Here is a 17,714-nt window from a genome sequence, read left to right on the forward strand (position 1 = left end):
CGATCGTTTGTAGCAAAACACTTCAAGAACTCTATCGTATTTCTACCTAAACCAAGCACTCATGACCTGCCAGGCTTTTGCAAATCAGTCCTTCCAGTAAATAATCACACCTGGAACGCACGCTTTCCAGCCCTGTCTGCCTCAGGCTGCAGCGGGGCAGCGGGCAGAGCAGGGCTGAGAGCCAGGAAGCTTCACCTCACAAATAAACCCATCACAAGTTGCTGTTTCCCTATCCACATTTCTTTCTGGTAATCTATAACCCTTGCCATGGTTACAGAAATCTTATCTTTGAGAGAACACTGATATACGATCGTTAGAACTGGGGCATACATTATTGAACATGGGAATTTTTTTCTGAATTGCAGCCGGCTGGGTTCAGGCTTCCTGCCACCTGTTGCAGTGCGTATTAGGCTCCTGCAAGCTGCAGGATGTGTGTGTGTGAATCACTGTATTCCTTTTTTCTTCCTTGTCTCTTTTAAGGGCCCCCTCATCGTTACAGAAGAGCTTCACTCCCTTAGTTTTGAAACCCAGTTGTGCCAGCCTGGTTTGGTCATTGACCTCGAGGTGAGACTTCCGTGCTTCAGACACGGAAAACTTTATTTTTACATTTAACTGTTAGACGCAGTGTTTGTTCTCAATTTTTGTTTTAGACACATTTACTTAATTGCTAAAAAAAGATGGTCTTTTTCAGCTAATACTACCTTGACATTAATTGAATGGTTCAGGAAGCTGGAGAGCTGAATTCACCTTGAGATGTCCTGTGTTGATTTTTTTATACAAAGCACGGAGACTTGTTTCTTAACTGAAAGATCTAACAAAAATAAACCATGAACAAAAGAACTTAGCTTTACGTTTTTAGTTTTCAAATATAAAATACGTGCAAATTTACAAGTAATCCCTTGGTTGGTTTTGAGCTTACACAGCAGTCTGAAGGTGATATTTCTGTGATTCTGATGATTTCAAGGTCTTTGTCATCTTTTAGACGACCTCTCTGCCCATCGTGGTGATCTCCAATGTCAGCCAGCTCCCGAGTGGCTGGGCCTCCATCCTGTGGTACAACATGCTGGTGACAGAACCCAGGGTATGGAAAACACGCCTGCTTTTGTATAGATGTTAACCGAAGACCCCAGGGTCTAGCTTCTGTGCATCTCAAAGAGTCCCTGAAGACCAGATGTTGAGAGAAAAGTGACATAACTGGAGTGACATCGTTAGGGATCTTGAGTAATTCTGGATTAGGGAAGCATGTATATGTATTAGAAATGAGAATTATGGTTTTCCTTCTATGTGAATAAGCTCAGGCAATAGATTTCTTACAACTTTTACTGGGGAAGAGCTCATTTATTGCTTTTATTTTTTAAAAATGTATACATCTGCTAAACAAGCAGGCTTCATTCATTTTTTTTTCTTTTACGCATGCTCCATTCTAAAGTGGATAGTCACTGTTGATTAATTATGGTTGATTCTTGTTATTCCTTGCGCTTACATTCTTTTTTTTTTTAATATAATTTATTGTCAAGTTAGCTAACATACAGTGTATACAGTGTGCTTTTGCCTTCGGGCATAGATTCATCACTTACATACAACACCCAGTGCTCCTCCCCAGAAGTGCCCTCTTCCATGCCCATCACCCATTTTCCCCTCTTCCCCCGATCCATCAACCCTCAGTTTGTTCTCTATATTTAAGAGTCTCTTATGGTATGCGCTTACATTCTTTAAAGTCACCGTGAACACTGAATTAGCAAATACTGAGCAATTGCTACTGAGCTGCTCAACGCATGGCCTTGTTGCTGTGTGTTTCCTGTTGAAAGACACCTTCCTAATATATTTGTTGGCTTATTAATATTGAACTCATGGCCAACAGCACTCTGACTCATGCCTTAACAAAGCTCCTCTAGCACATGTGTTTTCTCGATACAGGTGTATTGTGGCCATCTTGCAGTTAGAACAGCAGACAGCACTTCAGCACTATACTTGGGACCATTTTAAAAATGAAATTTTTAGAAACCAAAAAAACCCACAAAAAGGCAAAAAACATGGCACTAAATAGACCTCAAAAAGGACACTTGCTTATGGTATAAGAGCTGAAACAAGAAGGCAGTTGCTCTGTTTGATAAGTGTTGCTCTGTCTGACCTCTCCTGGAAACATACGTGTTGGGGACTCAAATCTTTCTACTCATTGATATGTCCACCCATTCACAAATGAGCCCAGAAGTGCCGTGAGTAATGATTCGGGGGTTAAAGTAACTTTGAATGAGTAGATTGAATTCACAGATGTGAATCTGCAAATAACAAGAATCAACTGTGTTTCTCTTCTGTGAAAACTGTGTGTCACAGAAACCAGAACTGAACTTTGAGACAGATCCATGTTTTAGTGCCTTGCTTATGACCACTGACCTTACCTTTTGGGTGTTTTCTCTCCAGAATCTGTCCTTCTTCCTGAACCCGCCCTGTGCACGATGGTCTCAGCTTTCAGAGGTGCTGAGTTGGCAGTTTTCTTCTGTCACCAAAAGAGGTCTCAATGTGGACCAGCTGAACATGCTGGGAGAGAAGCTACTTGGTATGAACTTTTTATATATATAAAAATTGAAATTTATAAAAATATCTCAATTTGTTCTTTTTCCCTCTTTGCTGTCTATTTTGTTCAAGATAGAAGAGTGTCAAAAAAAAAAAAAAATGTGTGGGCTTTTCCAGCTGCAGCTTATTATAGCTAAATGAGAACTATAGCTCACCTTGGAAGGACGTATAGATCTGATAAAAGACTTAAATGAATCATTTCCTGATTATCTCATATTAACATTTCTGAGCAGGTTTCCTAAGGGAAATATTTTTGAATTACGTAAAATACATTAGTTGTGGCTAAAAGAAGTTCCTTGATAAGAAAGATGAAGTCTTATTAACCTTGGGGAGAAAAAAAGCCAAGTACCCAGCATGGTAAGAATAATAAGTAAGGTCCTGGGGCCACCCACCGCATAGCACACACCCAAGACTCTTGCCTCAGGTGGCCCAGGTACATGGAGACACTGTCCACATCAGGATGAAATCCTTGAGCAGCAGTTTTGCGTGATTGGCAGGATCCAGCCATGATAGATAATTCCCTTTCAGGAGCTAATATCATGAATTTATTAGTCTTCCACATAAGGCGATCCGAGACCTGCTAGTCTCAAGGTCAAATCTTGGATGAATGGGACTATCTGAACTATTTCTTTAAAAATCCATAGGCAGCTTTTTTCCAGATTTGCTTTCTGTACAGCAGAATTGTGTGTATTGCAAATACCAGTAGACTTCCTAACTACATAGCTCTCAGCAGGGCCTTCTCGTGGCCATGTAACTGTCACAGTGGGGTCTTACACTATTTAAGAAGATGTAAGAAATTACATTGCTCCATTTCCTTATTTGGTGTGAATTAAGACATACCATTTCTGCCTATAAAGGCTTATTTGTGGTTCTCTGGAAAGAGAGGTGATGGGTTCACCACCTTGTACAGCCTTGGCTGCTTTAATTCATGTAGCTGGCAACCCCTAGGCTTCCTTCCCCCTCACTTCTCTCCCTTGACTTTTGATTTGCGTCAGCCTCCCGAGTCCATGTCCCATCTGGAGGAGGGCTGAGAGAAGTGCCAAATGATATCCAAGATAAGCTTGAAAAGCCAAGTGTCAGTTAAATAGATCACCTAGGGGTGATCTTGGTCTTAGTTAGAAGTTTGAGCGAGCTCTGGAGGACCACTGGGAGAGGAGCCTGCTGAGGAAGGAGGAGGCAGTGGGAGAGGATACTGCACTGAGAGGGACGACTGAGGCTTCTCCAGAAATCATAGTTGATTAGCATTAATGTGTCTGAGAATATCAACCACGTACATACAGTCTTCCTCTTTGGGGTGTTGGCTCTTTTCTCTGAAAGGAAATACAAGAGCTATCAGTGTAACCAAAGCTTCAGAATCAGTGTTTTGTTTCCTGAAACAGCTTATTTTTATTTGGCTAGGTCCTAATGCTGGCCCCGATGGTCTCATTCCGTGGACGAGGTTCTGTAAGGTGGGTGCCCTTGGGTCGTACCCTCTCTGAGTGCTCGCTCCCTGTTGAGGTTCTCGTAGTTTTTGCTGTGGTAGTGATTTAACTGTGTGCTTATTTTGGCATGTTTGTCTCTGGCCCATGGAACCCCTTGAGCAAGTTGTTTACTTTCCTTCAGTGGAGAAGGTCAGTCTCCAAGTGTGAGTCGGACAGGAAGGGCCTGTGTGTGTGATAACGTTCTTTCATATCTGAAACGAGTCTTGTGTTTACTCACACGGATACCTTGCCTGGCAGCATTTTAGCCCCGTTCATGAGAAATGTGTGCTCTGTGCCGGCTTGCACAGCCTGATGGGCCAGATGAGTTTCCCCAACCCTGCTCAAGCAGAGGGACCAGTTGGAGGGAATAATCAGACCCCACTGGGGTCACCAGACGGTGCTGACAAGCTCAGGCTACTGCATTTTACTAGTACGAGGGCAGCTTTTGTTCTGCGTTCACCCTGGAGGTCGTTCCCTGGCTGGTTCGCTGCAGTTTAGAGAGGGAAGCAGAGCCTGGCCCAGGAAATAGCCTGGTGTCTGCAAGCTGATAAGGGGAGGGGTGGCTCTGGAGGGGACAGCGTTAGTTTTGGCAGCTGGGCAGGCTTTGCAAATTAAAATCCAATCTGATGGTGGGAAGAGGCCTGGTAAGTCACTATTTTGAATTTCCTTGTTCCTAATGTGTGCGTTTGTACACTTGCAGGAAAATATAAATGACAAAAATTTTCCTTTCTGGCTTTGGATTGAAAGCATCCTTGAACTCATTAAAAAACACCTGCTCTCTCTCTGGAATGATGGGTAAGGGCCACGGATAGATTTATTTTTGAAACCTATTTTTAGCACACACTTCCTTACTGTAAGGCTGAGACAGGCCTGACCTGGACAGACCTCATTATTTGACAAGACTGGAGTGCATCTCACAGAAATGAATGCTTCCAGGCCGTCCCTTCAGGGCTTCATGATAGTGGAACCTCATCAGATTAAACTTATGCATATGCATAGTATTATGCATATGTACTTTTAACATTTAATTAAAAACGTTTTAGTGCCATTCATGCGTTCACTCATTTAACAAAATTTCTTAAGTACTTATGTAGTATATTGCCCTTAGGAAAGAAGAAAAACTTTTTTAACTTGGTGAGTTGTTTTTATCTAACTTATTCCAGGGTCAGTTGATGCTTCAACAAAGGCTTTAACTTGGTCAGAAGTGCTAGAACATAGAAATATATTGTTTGAATTTTTCTCTCCAGTATATAAGATGCAGAAATTCAGACATTTTCATGGCCTGTAAAAATCATCAAGTGAAAAAAAGGTCATCAGATAAACATAAAAGGCTCATTAATCCAGCAAATATTTATTGATCATCTGTAGCATCCTATTGGCACTGTGTTAATGATTTTTTTAGACTTAAGCATACAAGTATCTAAGTGAAATACATCCCCAAGTGTCAATTAAATAGGTTTTAAAACATCTAAAATACACATTTTTATCCTATGTTCTTTTGTCAAATTTTAGTAATCTAGTTCACTTGTAAGTTGGCATGAAAATTCAAAACCTGGCTGAATTTCAGAGTACTTCCTCAATCTGTTTGCACACCCAGGTGTATCGTGGGCTTTATCAGCAAGGAGCGAGAGCGTGCCCTGCTGAAGGATCAGCAGCCAGGGACGTTCCTGCTGCGGTTCAGTGAGAGCTGCCGGGAAGGGGCCATCACGTTCACGTGGGTGGAGCGGTCCCAGAACGGAGGGGGTAAGTGAGGGCCTATACCTCCATTAGCACCATGCGCATCAAAGTCCTTCCTCATCGCTGCAAATCAACTTGTACAAATAATGAGCTTTTGACATAAAATTACAGATCCTCCACTTAACCCCAACTGAGCCTCCCGGATAGGATTTAATACATTGCCATGAATATTTGTGATTCACTGCCTGGGACATACTGTGGAAATGATGGCTTTTAAAAGACAAGGCCAGGAGTGCCTGGGTGGCTCAGTCGATTAAGTGTCCGACTTCGGCTCAGGTCATGATCTCGTAGCTAGTGAGTTCGAGTCCTGCATTGGGCTCTGTGCTAACAGCTCACAGCCTGGAGCCTGCTTTGGATTCTGTGTCTCCCTCTCTCTCTGCCCCTCCCCTGCTTGCTCTCTCTCTGTCAAAAATGAATAAACATTTTTTTTTTAAATAATAAATAAAAGACCGGGCCAGGTTCTTCTCTTTTCGTCAGGGTTGTTGTCTGTAGATGAAGGATGTGAGTCAGCATGGCTGGCAACCAGTTTTGGGAGGAAACCCACTTTGTACAGGCACATGCTTCCAGACTCGCTGTGGGGGATCCCATGTGGGAGCACACCTGCAGGCAGGCTCTGTGAGGGGTCCTGGGGACTGGTACAGCCCTCCACTCTGCCTTCAAACAGAGCAAGTGCAAGTTTGTCTTTGCTCTGCCTTGGGTTTCTGTGGCTAAAAGGCCCCGAACACCTTCGCGTTATGGAACGGGTTTCTGGGGAGGAGGCTGAACAGCAGAGATGGAGAATGACAGAGATAAAATGGTTCCTTTTCTCAGTTGCTTATAGTTTGCTGTATTTGAGGGACTGGAGGAAAAACTGATTTGTTCCAATGACTCTTCTGCTATCCGGTGGAAGGATGCAACAAGATGGGATACTTTTCTTGTTCTGTTTTTTTTTTTTTTTTTTTTTTTTTCTCCAAATAAAAATACAGGAAAGCTGGGGTTAGGGCACAGTGTAGGCAGTAGACATTAGAAGCTGCTTTTTCACCTTGTCTGCAGGTAGTGCCTTTCCTCAGCTGACTGAGGGATGGAACTAGCAAAGCAGGCAGGGAGGAGGACATCCTTGGCAACCAGAAAGCCTAAGCAGGCCAGCACCAGCTAGCGAGCTTTAGGGTGCCCGCGTAGTCTGAAGTTGTAGAACAGAGTCCCCATAGCACCTGACCAGCAGCCCCTGGAATGTGTGCACCCAGAAGCGAGCTTCTGGATCAGTTAGGAAGCAGGATTCAAATGAAGTCTGCGAATAAGTCCACGAGTGAATTAAACTGGTTTATTACAGTAAGGATTGGAAGAAAAAGTAGTAAATAGGGTCTTTTTTTTATTTGTTTGTTTAAAAAATTGTTTTCCACGTATTGGCATCATTTATTTCAATAAAAAATTTCATTTTCCGGTCTGAAAAGAAAAACAACCAGAAAGTGAGATTGTTTTTTATTAACCTACTCTGTGACTTGAGCCAAGGTGGCCAAATTAGTATTTATTTTTCTGCCTGTGGTTGGATGCATCATGAAAGATTCAGGCTGCTAAAGATGTTTAATAATCCTCTCCTTGCCAGGTTTACAAATCTCACCAAATGATGACAAATGCAGTGTTGTTGCATTACTAGCAAGTAAATGGCTGCCTTTATTTTTCCTGTTTCTAAGAAAGGATTATAATTTAGAAGTAGAGGGGCGTACTGTATTGTAAATCCTCTACTGTGCTTAGTTCTAACCAGGTTCACTCAAATCCACAAACTCTGCAATGTGTTGTTTCTGTCCTCTAGTGTTTTGGGATAGTCCGTGGGACTCACTGAGCTCTTCTTTTCAGAACCTTACTTCCACGCAGTGGAACCCTACACGAAGAAAGAACTTTCTGCTGTTACTTTCCCTGATATTATTCGCAATTACAAAGTCATGGCTGCTGAAAATATTCCAGAGAATCCCCTGAAGTATCTGTATCCAAATATTGATAAGGACCATGCCTTTGGGAAATACTACTCCAGGCCAAAGGAAGGTATGTGGGGAAAGCATGTAGTCATTGCCCTGATGAGCAATAGCACAGTTCAGTCATTCCTGGTGCTTATGTTCTCATTTTATTGTTAATCCAAACGTTTGCTAGAGACAGGGTTTAATAACACACACTGCTCTTACCTTCCTGTAAGTACACGGTGCCTGCATAGACTTCACCCACGCCCTGTCATTAACCCAGAACTTTCTTTTGAATCGCTGCAAGCAGGCTTTCCAAAGATGGTATAAACCCAGCATAGTTGAAACATGTTACTCGGCCTGATACGGACAGTAAGAAATGAACAAATAACGTCTTATTTTAAGGGGTGTCGAAAAAGTCCATTTTGGTCTTGTGTATTTGTTACACTGTTACCTTTTCTACATGGAAAGAGGTGAATGGCAGGAACACCATGGCCAACTCGTTTATTACCAGCCTGTTCCTGTAAAATTAGGGCACTAAGGCCCAGGAGAAGGAAACCAGTTCATTCAAGGTAATCCAGTTAATCTATTAGATCGTATTATTTCTAGTGATTATTGTTAAGAGCACACCTAGGCTTAGAACACAGGTCACCTGCTTCTCCATCTTCACTGAGTTGCATTTCAGAACGTTCAAGTTAGACTGATCTGGTTTGGAACACGCCAACAAATTTTATTACATTTTAGAAGCCGGCATCTCAATATTAGCGCAATTGCTTTGGGAAGAAGACACCCCCAGCTTCACCTTGACAGCTGTGTGTATCACACCAGCCAGGCCAGGACCAGAACACCAGACAGAACTTCACACGTCTGAGGCTCCAACTCCTGCAGGATGTCAAGCCTGGGAAGGAGAAACCTCTCAGCTTGACTTCTGTACCGAGCTCCCCTCCCTTCCCTTTGACTTGCTCCTACGTTCCCCCCAGGATTTCAGGTGACCCGGGCAGGGAAGTCACAACCCCTTAAAGTTATGGCACTCTAACCTGACCGTCAAGAAAAATGGTAAAACTTTCATGAAAGAATGTTGACCATCTGTTGTTGTGTGAGGTCTGCTAACGGAAAGCCGTACCCGATGTGTTTGCTTCCAGCTCCAGAACCAATGGAACTTGATGGCCCTAAAGGAACTGGATACATCAAGACTGAATTGATTTCTGTGTCTGAAGTGTAAGTGAACACGGAAGAGTACCATGTTTAAACACCTCAATCCAGCCCTGCTCCTGGCTGGGGCCTGGTGAAGATGCTTGTACTTTGCTTTTTCGTTGTAATTGCTGCTGCTGCCGCCACGGTCGGACTTGTTGGAAAGATCCTAAATAGAGATCCCGGTGTCACTGCCTATCAGAATTAAACTGCCTTTATAAACAAACAAAAAAAGAAAAGAAAAAAGAAAACCACCCAAGGTTGTTTTTAAGGTTTATAAGTTCCCTCCAAACTGATACTTTGAAAAAGTATAAATAAAATGAACAAAAATTGATCAGAGTGGGAAAGTAGTTTTTTTCAATTGAGGAAAGGCCAAAGTGATGATTGAGATACACTTTTTCCGCTTGCTTTTATTTTGTTGTTTCATTTTGTAAAAGGTAGAAAAAAATTTGGAAAAGTCATTGTCAGTTATTTGGCCTGCAGCACTGTCTTGGGGTGAATGGATGTAGCCTTCATGTAAAAACACTCTGGAGCAGCTTTATCTGCATACAAACCTCAAGGTAGGGATGAGGGACTCCCCAGACATTTCTCTGGTGCCTCTGGGGCCACGGGCCGCCCCGAGGCATCATCCTCTCAGGGTGACACCCCGCACACGCTCCCATACAGGTCCAACCAGGCAGAAGCGGCACAGGGTCCAGTCTGGCTATTTCCCACTCACATCTCTAGAGTCCCGTACGTTTCCCAAGGGGCTGGGCTGGGGACGCGAACCTCCTGCGATCCGTGCTTTTCCCGACGTACCGTCCGAGTGTATGCACTCAGCTGAACTGAAAGTGTCCAGTGATGATTCCGTCGCAGGCCGAGGACGAGGTGTCCCAGTGTGCCTCTAGACGTTAACATCTCCTTCTCCTTTCTCCCCGTTTTAGTCATCCTTCTCGACTTCAGACCACAGACAATCTTCTCCCCATGTCTCCTGAGGAGTTTGACGAGGTGTCTCGGATAGTGGGTCCTGTAGAATTCGACACTATGGTGAGTACCCGCGAGGGTGTTCTCCGCGCTCGCGGACCGCGTGCTCTGTGAGGCGGGGAGGGCGCCCGCAGACCCCCGGCTGGTCCGCAGCATGCTGGAAGGAGCCTCTGCCAGCCAGGGCGCTTTCTAGATCCGCGTGACGCGTCGGAGCCTGGTGTGCTTACACGGGCCACGTGGTCCCCGGGAGCCTTGTTCCCGGTGCTCTCTGCCCTTCCGAGAACCAAATGGCATCTCAGATATTTAAAAGTTCCCCTTCTGCCCTTCCAAGTTGTCCTTGTAAAGTTCTTCATATATTAAGGAGCTAAGACTTCTCTGGTAAGAAACCGTTTTCCTCCGGCCTGTTACTTCAGCGCCGTGTCTGGATAAAGAAGTGCCGTTTTTCTTAAGGGAGAGGACTGGCCCTTGGTGGCTACGATAATGACAGACGCCTCGCCAGCAGCGATGAAACGGCTTCACCTGCTTCACACTTGAGAGCTAATCTGTACGGCTCGCCCCTGCCAGGAGTAGACGGTTCCAGGAGTGACAGAGTTATGAGTGCCGTGACCACAATAGGAACAGGGCTGTCCACAACAGAGAGGATCTCCCTCTGGGAGAGTGTTTCAGTAAATCAAATAGTATTGTTTGCCTGTCAGACTGAAATCCTTCCTCCTAAAGCCTTTTTTCAGTTGGCTGGAATTTTGCTGATGGTGTTTAATTTTAAGCTCTTTCCCACATGAAGCGATTCCAGTGTGTTTTTAAACATGTGTTTAATCCTTTAAAAAACTCCTCTCTGAGTTATTGCTATCATTTCTTCATCACTGCGTACCTGGGGCCTGCATAGACCGTGTGCTCAGTAACGAGGGAGGGAGTCAGGGAAGGCAAAGGAGAGCGGGGCAGAGGGGCCGCTGTTCAGATGCCCAGGGTCATTCAGCCACGCGTTCAGGGAATGCGTGTGTGTGACCGTAGCACCTGTTTGGAGTCAAGTTTCTGGAATGTAACTTTTTTCTTGGTCCTTTTTTCTCACCTGAAGAAGCACGGGATAAAATCTTCAGGGACTGTAATTTCTTACACCTTCCTGGTTGTTGAGAATGACAGAAAGTCACTTCTGTTCCTGTTGGCATGTGTAAAATGAACCTTTTGTATGTGCGAGGATGCACCCTCTGTTGGAAGGTATCCCCCGACTCTGCTAAAAAGTGCCTTATGAGCCTGACACAGAAATGGAACAATATGTATAAAGCCCTGTTCCAAGGATGTACCATCTGTTGGTGGCACCACAAAATGGCAGATCTTCTTTTGCACCTTCTTTGTTGTTCCTATGCAAGTTACATTATCATCGTGACCATCATTAATAGGTGACACTTACTAAGCACCTACTGTGTACCGGGCACTCCACAGGTAGGAACTTTGACTTCACAGCCACCTTCCGAGTTAGGTGTTATTGTTATTCTCACTTTTACAGTGTGGTAAAGAGCCACCCCACTCCCCAAAACTGTATAACTTGACTAAGATCAAACAGCTAGTGAATGATGGCATGAATATTTGAATCCACCCAATGTGTCTCTAGTGTGCGTGCTCTTGTCCACTCTCCTGGAATGCCTCCCAGAAAAAGCAGAGCTTTGTTTCATTCAAAACATCCGCCATAGAGAAGCTGTTTGCACAGGACTGAGTAGGTTTTGGGTGAGAGGCCTGTGTGTGGGATTTGGAAGTCAGAGCTCCGACTCTGTCATCACCATTATTCCCCTTGACCTTGAGAAAATAAGATGGATTAGTTGCCACACTCTGTTCAAGCAGTGTGACTGCTTTCTCTCTGCTCTTGGAATGATACTGTCAGAGCAATTTAAATACTCTCAATAAATGCCAGGAAATGGTTTTATGGTTTCTGGATGACCCCCCATGGCCATTCCATGCCATTCCAGATGATTTCCTTCATTCCATTTGTAGGGGGAAATAAACCTATTTTATGCGCGTGCACGCGCGCATACACACACACACACACACACACACACACACACACACACACCTCCAGCCTAAATCTTTAGAAGACCAAAAGAACTAGAAGAGGCTATAATATGGCCATGGCACTGGCTAGACAAAATAAGAATTGGGTTACTCTCCAAATTTTGTCTCACATCATCTGTCCTCAACCGTGGCCATGATTTCCATTCAGCGTCTCCTGGCGTGAGGGCAGATGCTCCGAAAAGGAGCTCCCTCTCTGAGAGCTGGCTCTTTCCGCCACGTCTGGAGGCGGCAGCTCTGGACTATGATCAGGAACAGGAGCGGTGCAGGCTCCGGAGGAAATTGTCCAAGAGAGACAGAGCACCAGTGTTTTCTGCAGGATGACTTATTTGTTTAGTCTGGATTTCCTGTACAATAAACTTTTTCCTCTGGGACTACATGAGAAACAGTCTACTCTCCTAGAGGCCTCTGGTCAAAGCTGACAAGTACAACAGGAACATTGGTTAATCATCTGCTATTTCCCATCTACCACACTAGGTATTGCACATGTTACCTGATTTATTCCTCCCAGCGTACCTTTATGCTTAACAGTTTAGTCTTGTGGGGGTTTTTTTAACGTTTATTTATTTTTGAGAGAATAGAGAGAGGGAGAGAGAAAGAGAGAGAGTAGGGGAGGGGCAGAGAGAGAGGGACACAGAATCCAAAGCAGGCTCCGGGCTCTGAGCTGTCAGCATAGAGCCCCACATGGGGCTTGAACCATGAGATCATGACCTGAGCCAAGGTCAGATGCTTAACCGGCTGAGCCACCCAGGTGCCCCTAGTCCTGTGTTTCTGTTGGTATTCTGGGCCTCACATGATTTCCTGGTGTTGGGTGGCATGGCTGTTGTAGAACGTTCAGCAGCATCCCTGGTCTCTACCCACTAGTTGTGGGTCATGACACACCCAGTCGTGACCATCATGAATGTCTTCAGACATTGCCAGAAGACAGAGTCATCCCCAGCGGAGAGTGCCTGGTCTAAGGGGAGAGCCCAGCATGGAGCTGAGATGGAAGTCAGTGGCAGGCTGGTGTTCTTTGGGCGAGCAGCATACTGACTACAGGGGCCCCATTCAGTGCAGCTGGCCAGGCGGCACTGGCGGAAGAGGCGAAGGGACTCCTAATAATTCTGCTTCTCTAGTGTGTGCCTGAAAGACATTCATTTATCATTCCTACTGCGTGGCCTTTAAGGAGATTCACCACCTCCCTCACATCCCGTCCTCCCTCTGGCATAGCGCGCAGCATTGCCTCACCCGTTTTTACACGAGCAGATTTGCCACGTTGCTCTGCCCCCAGACTTGCACAACAGCAGAAAGCTTTATGTGGCCTGGATGAACTGACAGAATTAAGCCGGCAGGCTGCAGAGGAATAATCCATCAGCTTAGATAAAAAAGGTCTCGATTAGTCCAGGAAAAAGGGTGGATAGCACATGCTGAAGGCCCTCTAATTCCATGGTGGTTATTTGCTGTTCAAAGTGTTTTCCTGCTTGCTACCCCACTGTAGAACAGACAAGGGGTGTTAAATAAATGAATCTGCATTTCATGAGAGCAGTGTAATAAACTTAACCACATTTTATCTTTTCACAGATGAATGCAGTATAGACCATGAATTTTTCTCATCTTCTCTGGCGACATTTTTCCTTCCCATCTGTGATTCCCTCCTGCTACTCTGTTCCTTCACATCCTGTGTTTCTAGGGAAATGAAACAAAGGTGAACAAATTTGCTGCAACCTGTTGATAGCAAGTGGATTTTTCCCTAATTCACAAACGTCTGTTACTCTGAAGGGCTTCATGCATCTTATGAAAGGTAAAATTGAAAGGCCCTCCCCATAGAGTGGGTTTTAGAAATGAAAAATATCCAGATAACACTGAAAACATGAGGACTAGAATGAGAATCCTTTGGGAAAAGGCGGGGTGGGGTGGCTTAGTAGCATTTAGTAAATGCTGTGCACAAAGTCCATGCCCAGCTGTTACAGGTTGTTGGATAGATCACATGGTCATATAGGGAACTTCTTGATGTAGGATTGGCACACTCCTGTTCTGGAGAACTCTTATTTGTTCCCTCTGCTTTAAATATGGCTGGACGTTTTCCATTGGTTTTCCTATGGAATAGTTCAAAGCTAAGTTGAATAGAAGTACATAAACTGTTTACCAAAGGTAGCCATCCTGTATCTAGAGGCAGGGATACAAGCTGTGTTCTTCCACACTAGCCATTTAAAGCTAAAAGCAAATTCTCTCTCTTGGGAGAATTTGCTTTTCTGTTTGTTATGGCATGATGTTACTGGCTAGTATCAGTAGAAGGAAATATATTTTCCAAATTCATAAGTGGTTTTTTTCTGTTTAAACCTTAATATCCAAAGCTGCCTATCTCCTGCCTTTATCATGGTCCCCAGTAAATGAAATTGTCTTCCCACTTCTATTCAAGGGAGCCAGGCTGTTAACAACAGCTCTCTCAAGGCAAAATCCTGTTTTTATGCAAAAAGTTGAAGTTAAGACCAACTCAGAAATTTAATTCATGTTTCTTAAATGGGTTAATTTGTCTTTATTGTTATTAGTTGGTATTTAGTCTTAGGCATAAACTTTTCAAATCTGGAAGAAAAAATAGTAATTGACAAATAATTAACCAGAGATAATATGAGAATCAAATCATTTGAAAACTCGTCCTGTATAACTGCATTGAGAATTGCATGTTTTTCACTGATAAATGTGTGTCTCTGACAAATACATTTGCAAATGGTTCCATTATCTCTCCTGTGCTTTTTCTAGACTGCTTTCTGATGTTTTGTGAAGTGTGTTTTGTCATTTACCGTCTTCCTTCACCTGCACTGACACGGGTCAGTGGTTGAGCAGGGCGGGTCTGACAGGCTCCTCCAGATAACTCTCACACACTGCTGGCTTTGTAGCCGGGCCCTCATTTCCCCCGCTGTCACCACCACAGTTACACTGTTGTGTGAAAATGCCATATTGTTCTGGGGGGACGAAGTTTCTTGAAGTCTATTTTTAAAATTAAAACCAAAGTTCACGTATTGCGTTTAATACGATATGCACATGGGGCTTTCCTCCTCTCGGTTTTTACATAAGACCCACATGAGTCTGGCTGGCTTTGCATGGACTTTTTAAATTGAAATGAGGAAGGAACACAGAAGAGCACATTAACAAAGGTATTTTTCTAATTGTTGGCATTTAACTGTTTGGTATATTTTTGCCCTTGGAGAACAACCTGGCACGGTTTCATTTTACTGCTCCAGCCCAGAGGTTTTGTTTACTCTTAACAAGTATTGAAATTCGATTGTTAGTCTCTTATTAACGGCATTCGGCGTGAAGATTTTAAAAGTTACTGGCATTAAGTACAGGTTTGATGTTTTTCTCATTTTTTCCTACTTATGATTAAACGTAAAAATGTGTGAGTTCTTATTTTTAAGCAAGGTTAATAACAGCGCGTTCCTGAGCGCTGCCCCTGCCCAGCCTGCTCACAGTCAGAACCGCGGTGGCGGAAGGGACAGGGGAAGACAGCAGGCAGGAGGCATTATTGGAATAAGCTGCAGTGTGCACCATAAAAAGCAAACAAAAAAAAGTGCTCCAGTCTTGCTGACCACAGCTGCCTCCAAATGCACGAATCATTTGGCAGTTATTTTGAAACGAATTTTGGTACTGCCGATACAAGTTTTTAACTTAAAAATACATGTAAAGTGGGACTCTGGCTTGTCTCCAAAGCTGCATCTCAGCCCCACATCCCAGGATTGGAGGAGCTAGCTCTTCCTGAGGAGTCACTGCGCCCACGCCAAAAGGGGCCATTTTTCTCCAAAGATGTTGGAAACTAGAAAGCCATGACCTTCTCAAAGTAAAAGGCACCGTGTGCCGGAAAAAAAATAGTGTAATGAAAGACATAATCGCCACTTAGACATAAATGTGGCAGGTTAAACTTAACTATTATCTGAAGAGTCGTCAGGGAAGAGTGGTGGAGACTACTGAATTCTGGCATCATAACAGATAGGACCGTTCTCATCTCTGCATCTGCAGTATTTACATCTAGGAAATATAAAGTTTCTTCGTAATAAACATAGAGAACTGTATTTCTACAGTAGATAAGGCCCTGCCTAGCCAACAGAAGTTTGTATTCTTATATAAATGAGCGTTATAACGAGTCACCACCATGTAGATCCTGGCTTAGGGATATTTGTGTGTTTTAAGAGTACTTCTTATATAGTTATGTATTTGTAGAGGGTTTGCTAAGAATAGAGCTTTTATGTACCACGTGGGAAAAATTTCTCCTAATATATTAAGGGAGGAAATTTCAGAGATGGCAATAAATAGATTGAGCTATTTATTTAGCATTAAATGACTGAAATCTATTTATTGCCCATGACCTAGAATGGAATATTAAGTCTTAATGAACAGAGTACTCCTTTCACATATGACTAATCCAGGGAAAACAGGAAAAACTAGAATTTGCTTTGAAAACTGTGGTACCAACTATTTGAACTAGGATGCTATTCCCAAGGTAAGGGATATATGTACTTGAGTGGCTTCTTTTGGTTAGTTAAGATTCATTCACTTATTAGTTCATCAGATACATAGTGAACACCTGCCATGAGCCAAGCACTATTCTAGATTTTGAGAAACATTGGTAAACAAAACCAGACTAAGAGCCCGCTTTTTTGGGACTTAAGATGTTTTGAGATACTGGATATGTTCTAGTACAAGCGTCTTATGAAAACTTAAGATTTTGTGAAGCAGACATGGCCAAAAGCTGAAGATAACTTAAATGTTATATAAAAATATACACAATTTCATAGAAATGGCATTTAAAGCACTTATAGGAAGGCTAAAGATAATAATGGTTTTTAGAACCTTCTAAGATGAATTTATATAGCTCTTACGAAAAATTTTTTTAATGTTTATTTTTTTTGAGAAAGAGAGAGACCGAGTACAAGTGGGGTAAGGGCAGAGACAGAGAGAGAGGGAGACACAGAATCCCAAGCAGTCTCCAGACTCCGAGCTGTCAGCACACAGCCTGACACGGGGCTCAAACTCACAAACTGTGAGATCATGACCTGAGCCGAAGTTGGACATTTAGCCGGCTGAGCCACCCAGGCGCCCCTATATAAAAAGATACAATCGATCACACTGAAGCTTCCAAATTTTGGTGAACTAGCCTCAGGTTATGTGTATGTTATACTGAGAAATTAAACATCTTACAAGATTGACCAATTGGAAAAAAAAGAACACACTTAAGCAGTTTTAGACTTCTTAAATTTATATCGGGCATACAAATGTAAAAGTACCTAAATGGTACCTTTGACAAGAAGCTGTCAAATTTGTATTATCAAACTACGCACATTCTATATTTTTTAATGCCATCACACCACTTGAACACCCTAGTGTTGGTGTGTCTGCAGCCTTTCCCTGTTTTGTGTACATGAAGCAATCTTTTGTTACCACGACTGCTTGTCGGACTCAATTCCAGTAGACTCTTTAAAAGACATGTGGAGAGGCAGCTGGGGGAAGGCGTAGAGGCCTGGAATCAGGTTCAGGCTCCAGAATAGAAATAAAATGCCCAATCTTTGCCCCTTTGTAAAAACGGACTTAATTTTCTCATCCTTCCCGTCCCAAAACACACATACCTTCCCTAATCTTCTAGTAAATCACATCCTTTATATAACTACAAAATACCCCTTCTCCTAACCTAACACATTTTTTAAGTACCACCTAACACATTCATGGGCTGCTTCCCTGTGCTTATCTGGTGTATGACTCATGAATTTACTCATTTCACTATGAGGGTTAGCAAGTGAAATTAGGAAGATTACCCAGCCGTTAAAAAAAT

General features: G+C 43.3%; 1 protein-coding gene across 1 annotated transcript in view; it reads left to right on the forward strand.

Annotated features, from left to right (window-relative positions):
* The window catches only part of STAT1 (signal transducer and activator of transcription 1), a 36,495-nt gene extending 21,863 nt beyond the window's left edge, over positions 1–14,632 (forward strand). Inside the window, exons 14-23 of the mRNA XM_019462499.2 lie at positions 481–564; positions 983–1,081; positions 2,422–2,557; positions 3,973–4,022; positions 4,735–4,829; positions 5,632–5,777; positions 7,605–7,790; positions 8,845–8,920; positions 9,817–9,919; positions 13,475–14,632. Coding sequence (XP_019318044.1) covers positions 481–564; positions 983–1,081; positions 2,422–2,557; positions 3,973–4,022; positions 4,735–4,829; positions 5,632–5,777; positions 7,605–7,790; positions 8,845–8,920; positions 9,817–9,919; positions 13,475–13,489 — 990 coding nt within the window. The 3' untranslated portion in view covers positions 13,490–14,632. The remainder of the gene's footprint in view (positions 1–480; positions 565–982; positions 1,082–2,421; positions 2,558–3,972; positions 4,023–4,734; positions 4,830–5,631; positions 5,778–7,604; positions 7,791–8,844; positions 8,921–9,816; positions 9,920–13,474) is intronic.
* The last annotated feature ends 3,082 nt before the right edge of the window (positions 14,633–17,714 follow it).

Source organism: Panthera pardus, unplaced genomic scaffold (assembly GCF_024362965.1).
Source record: "Panthera pardus isolate Hobbes unplaced genomic scaffold, ASM2436296v1 HiC_scaffold_10, whole genome shotgun sequence".
In the NCBI taxonomy this organism is placed as follows: Eukaryota; Metazoa; Chordata; class Mammalia; order Carnivora; family Felidae; genus Panthera; species Panthera pardus.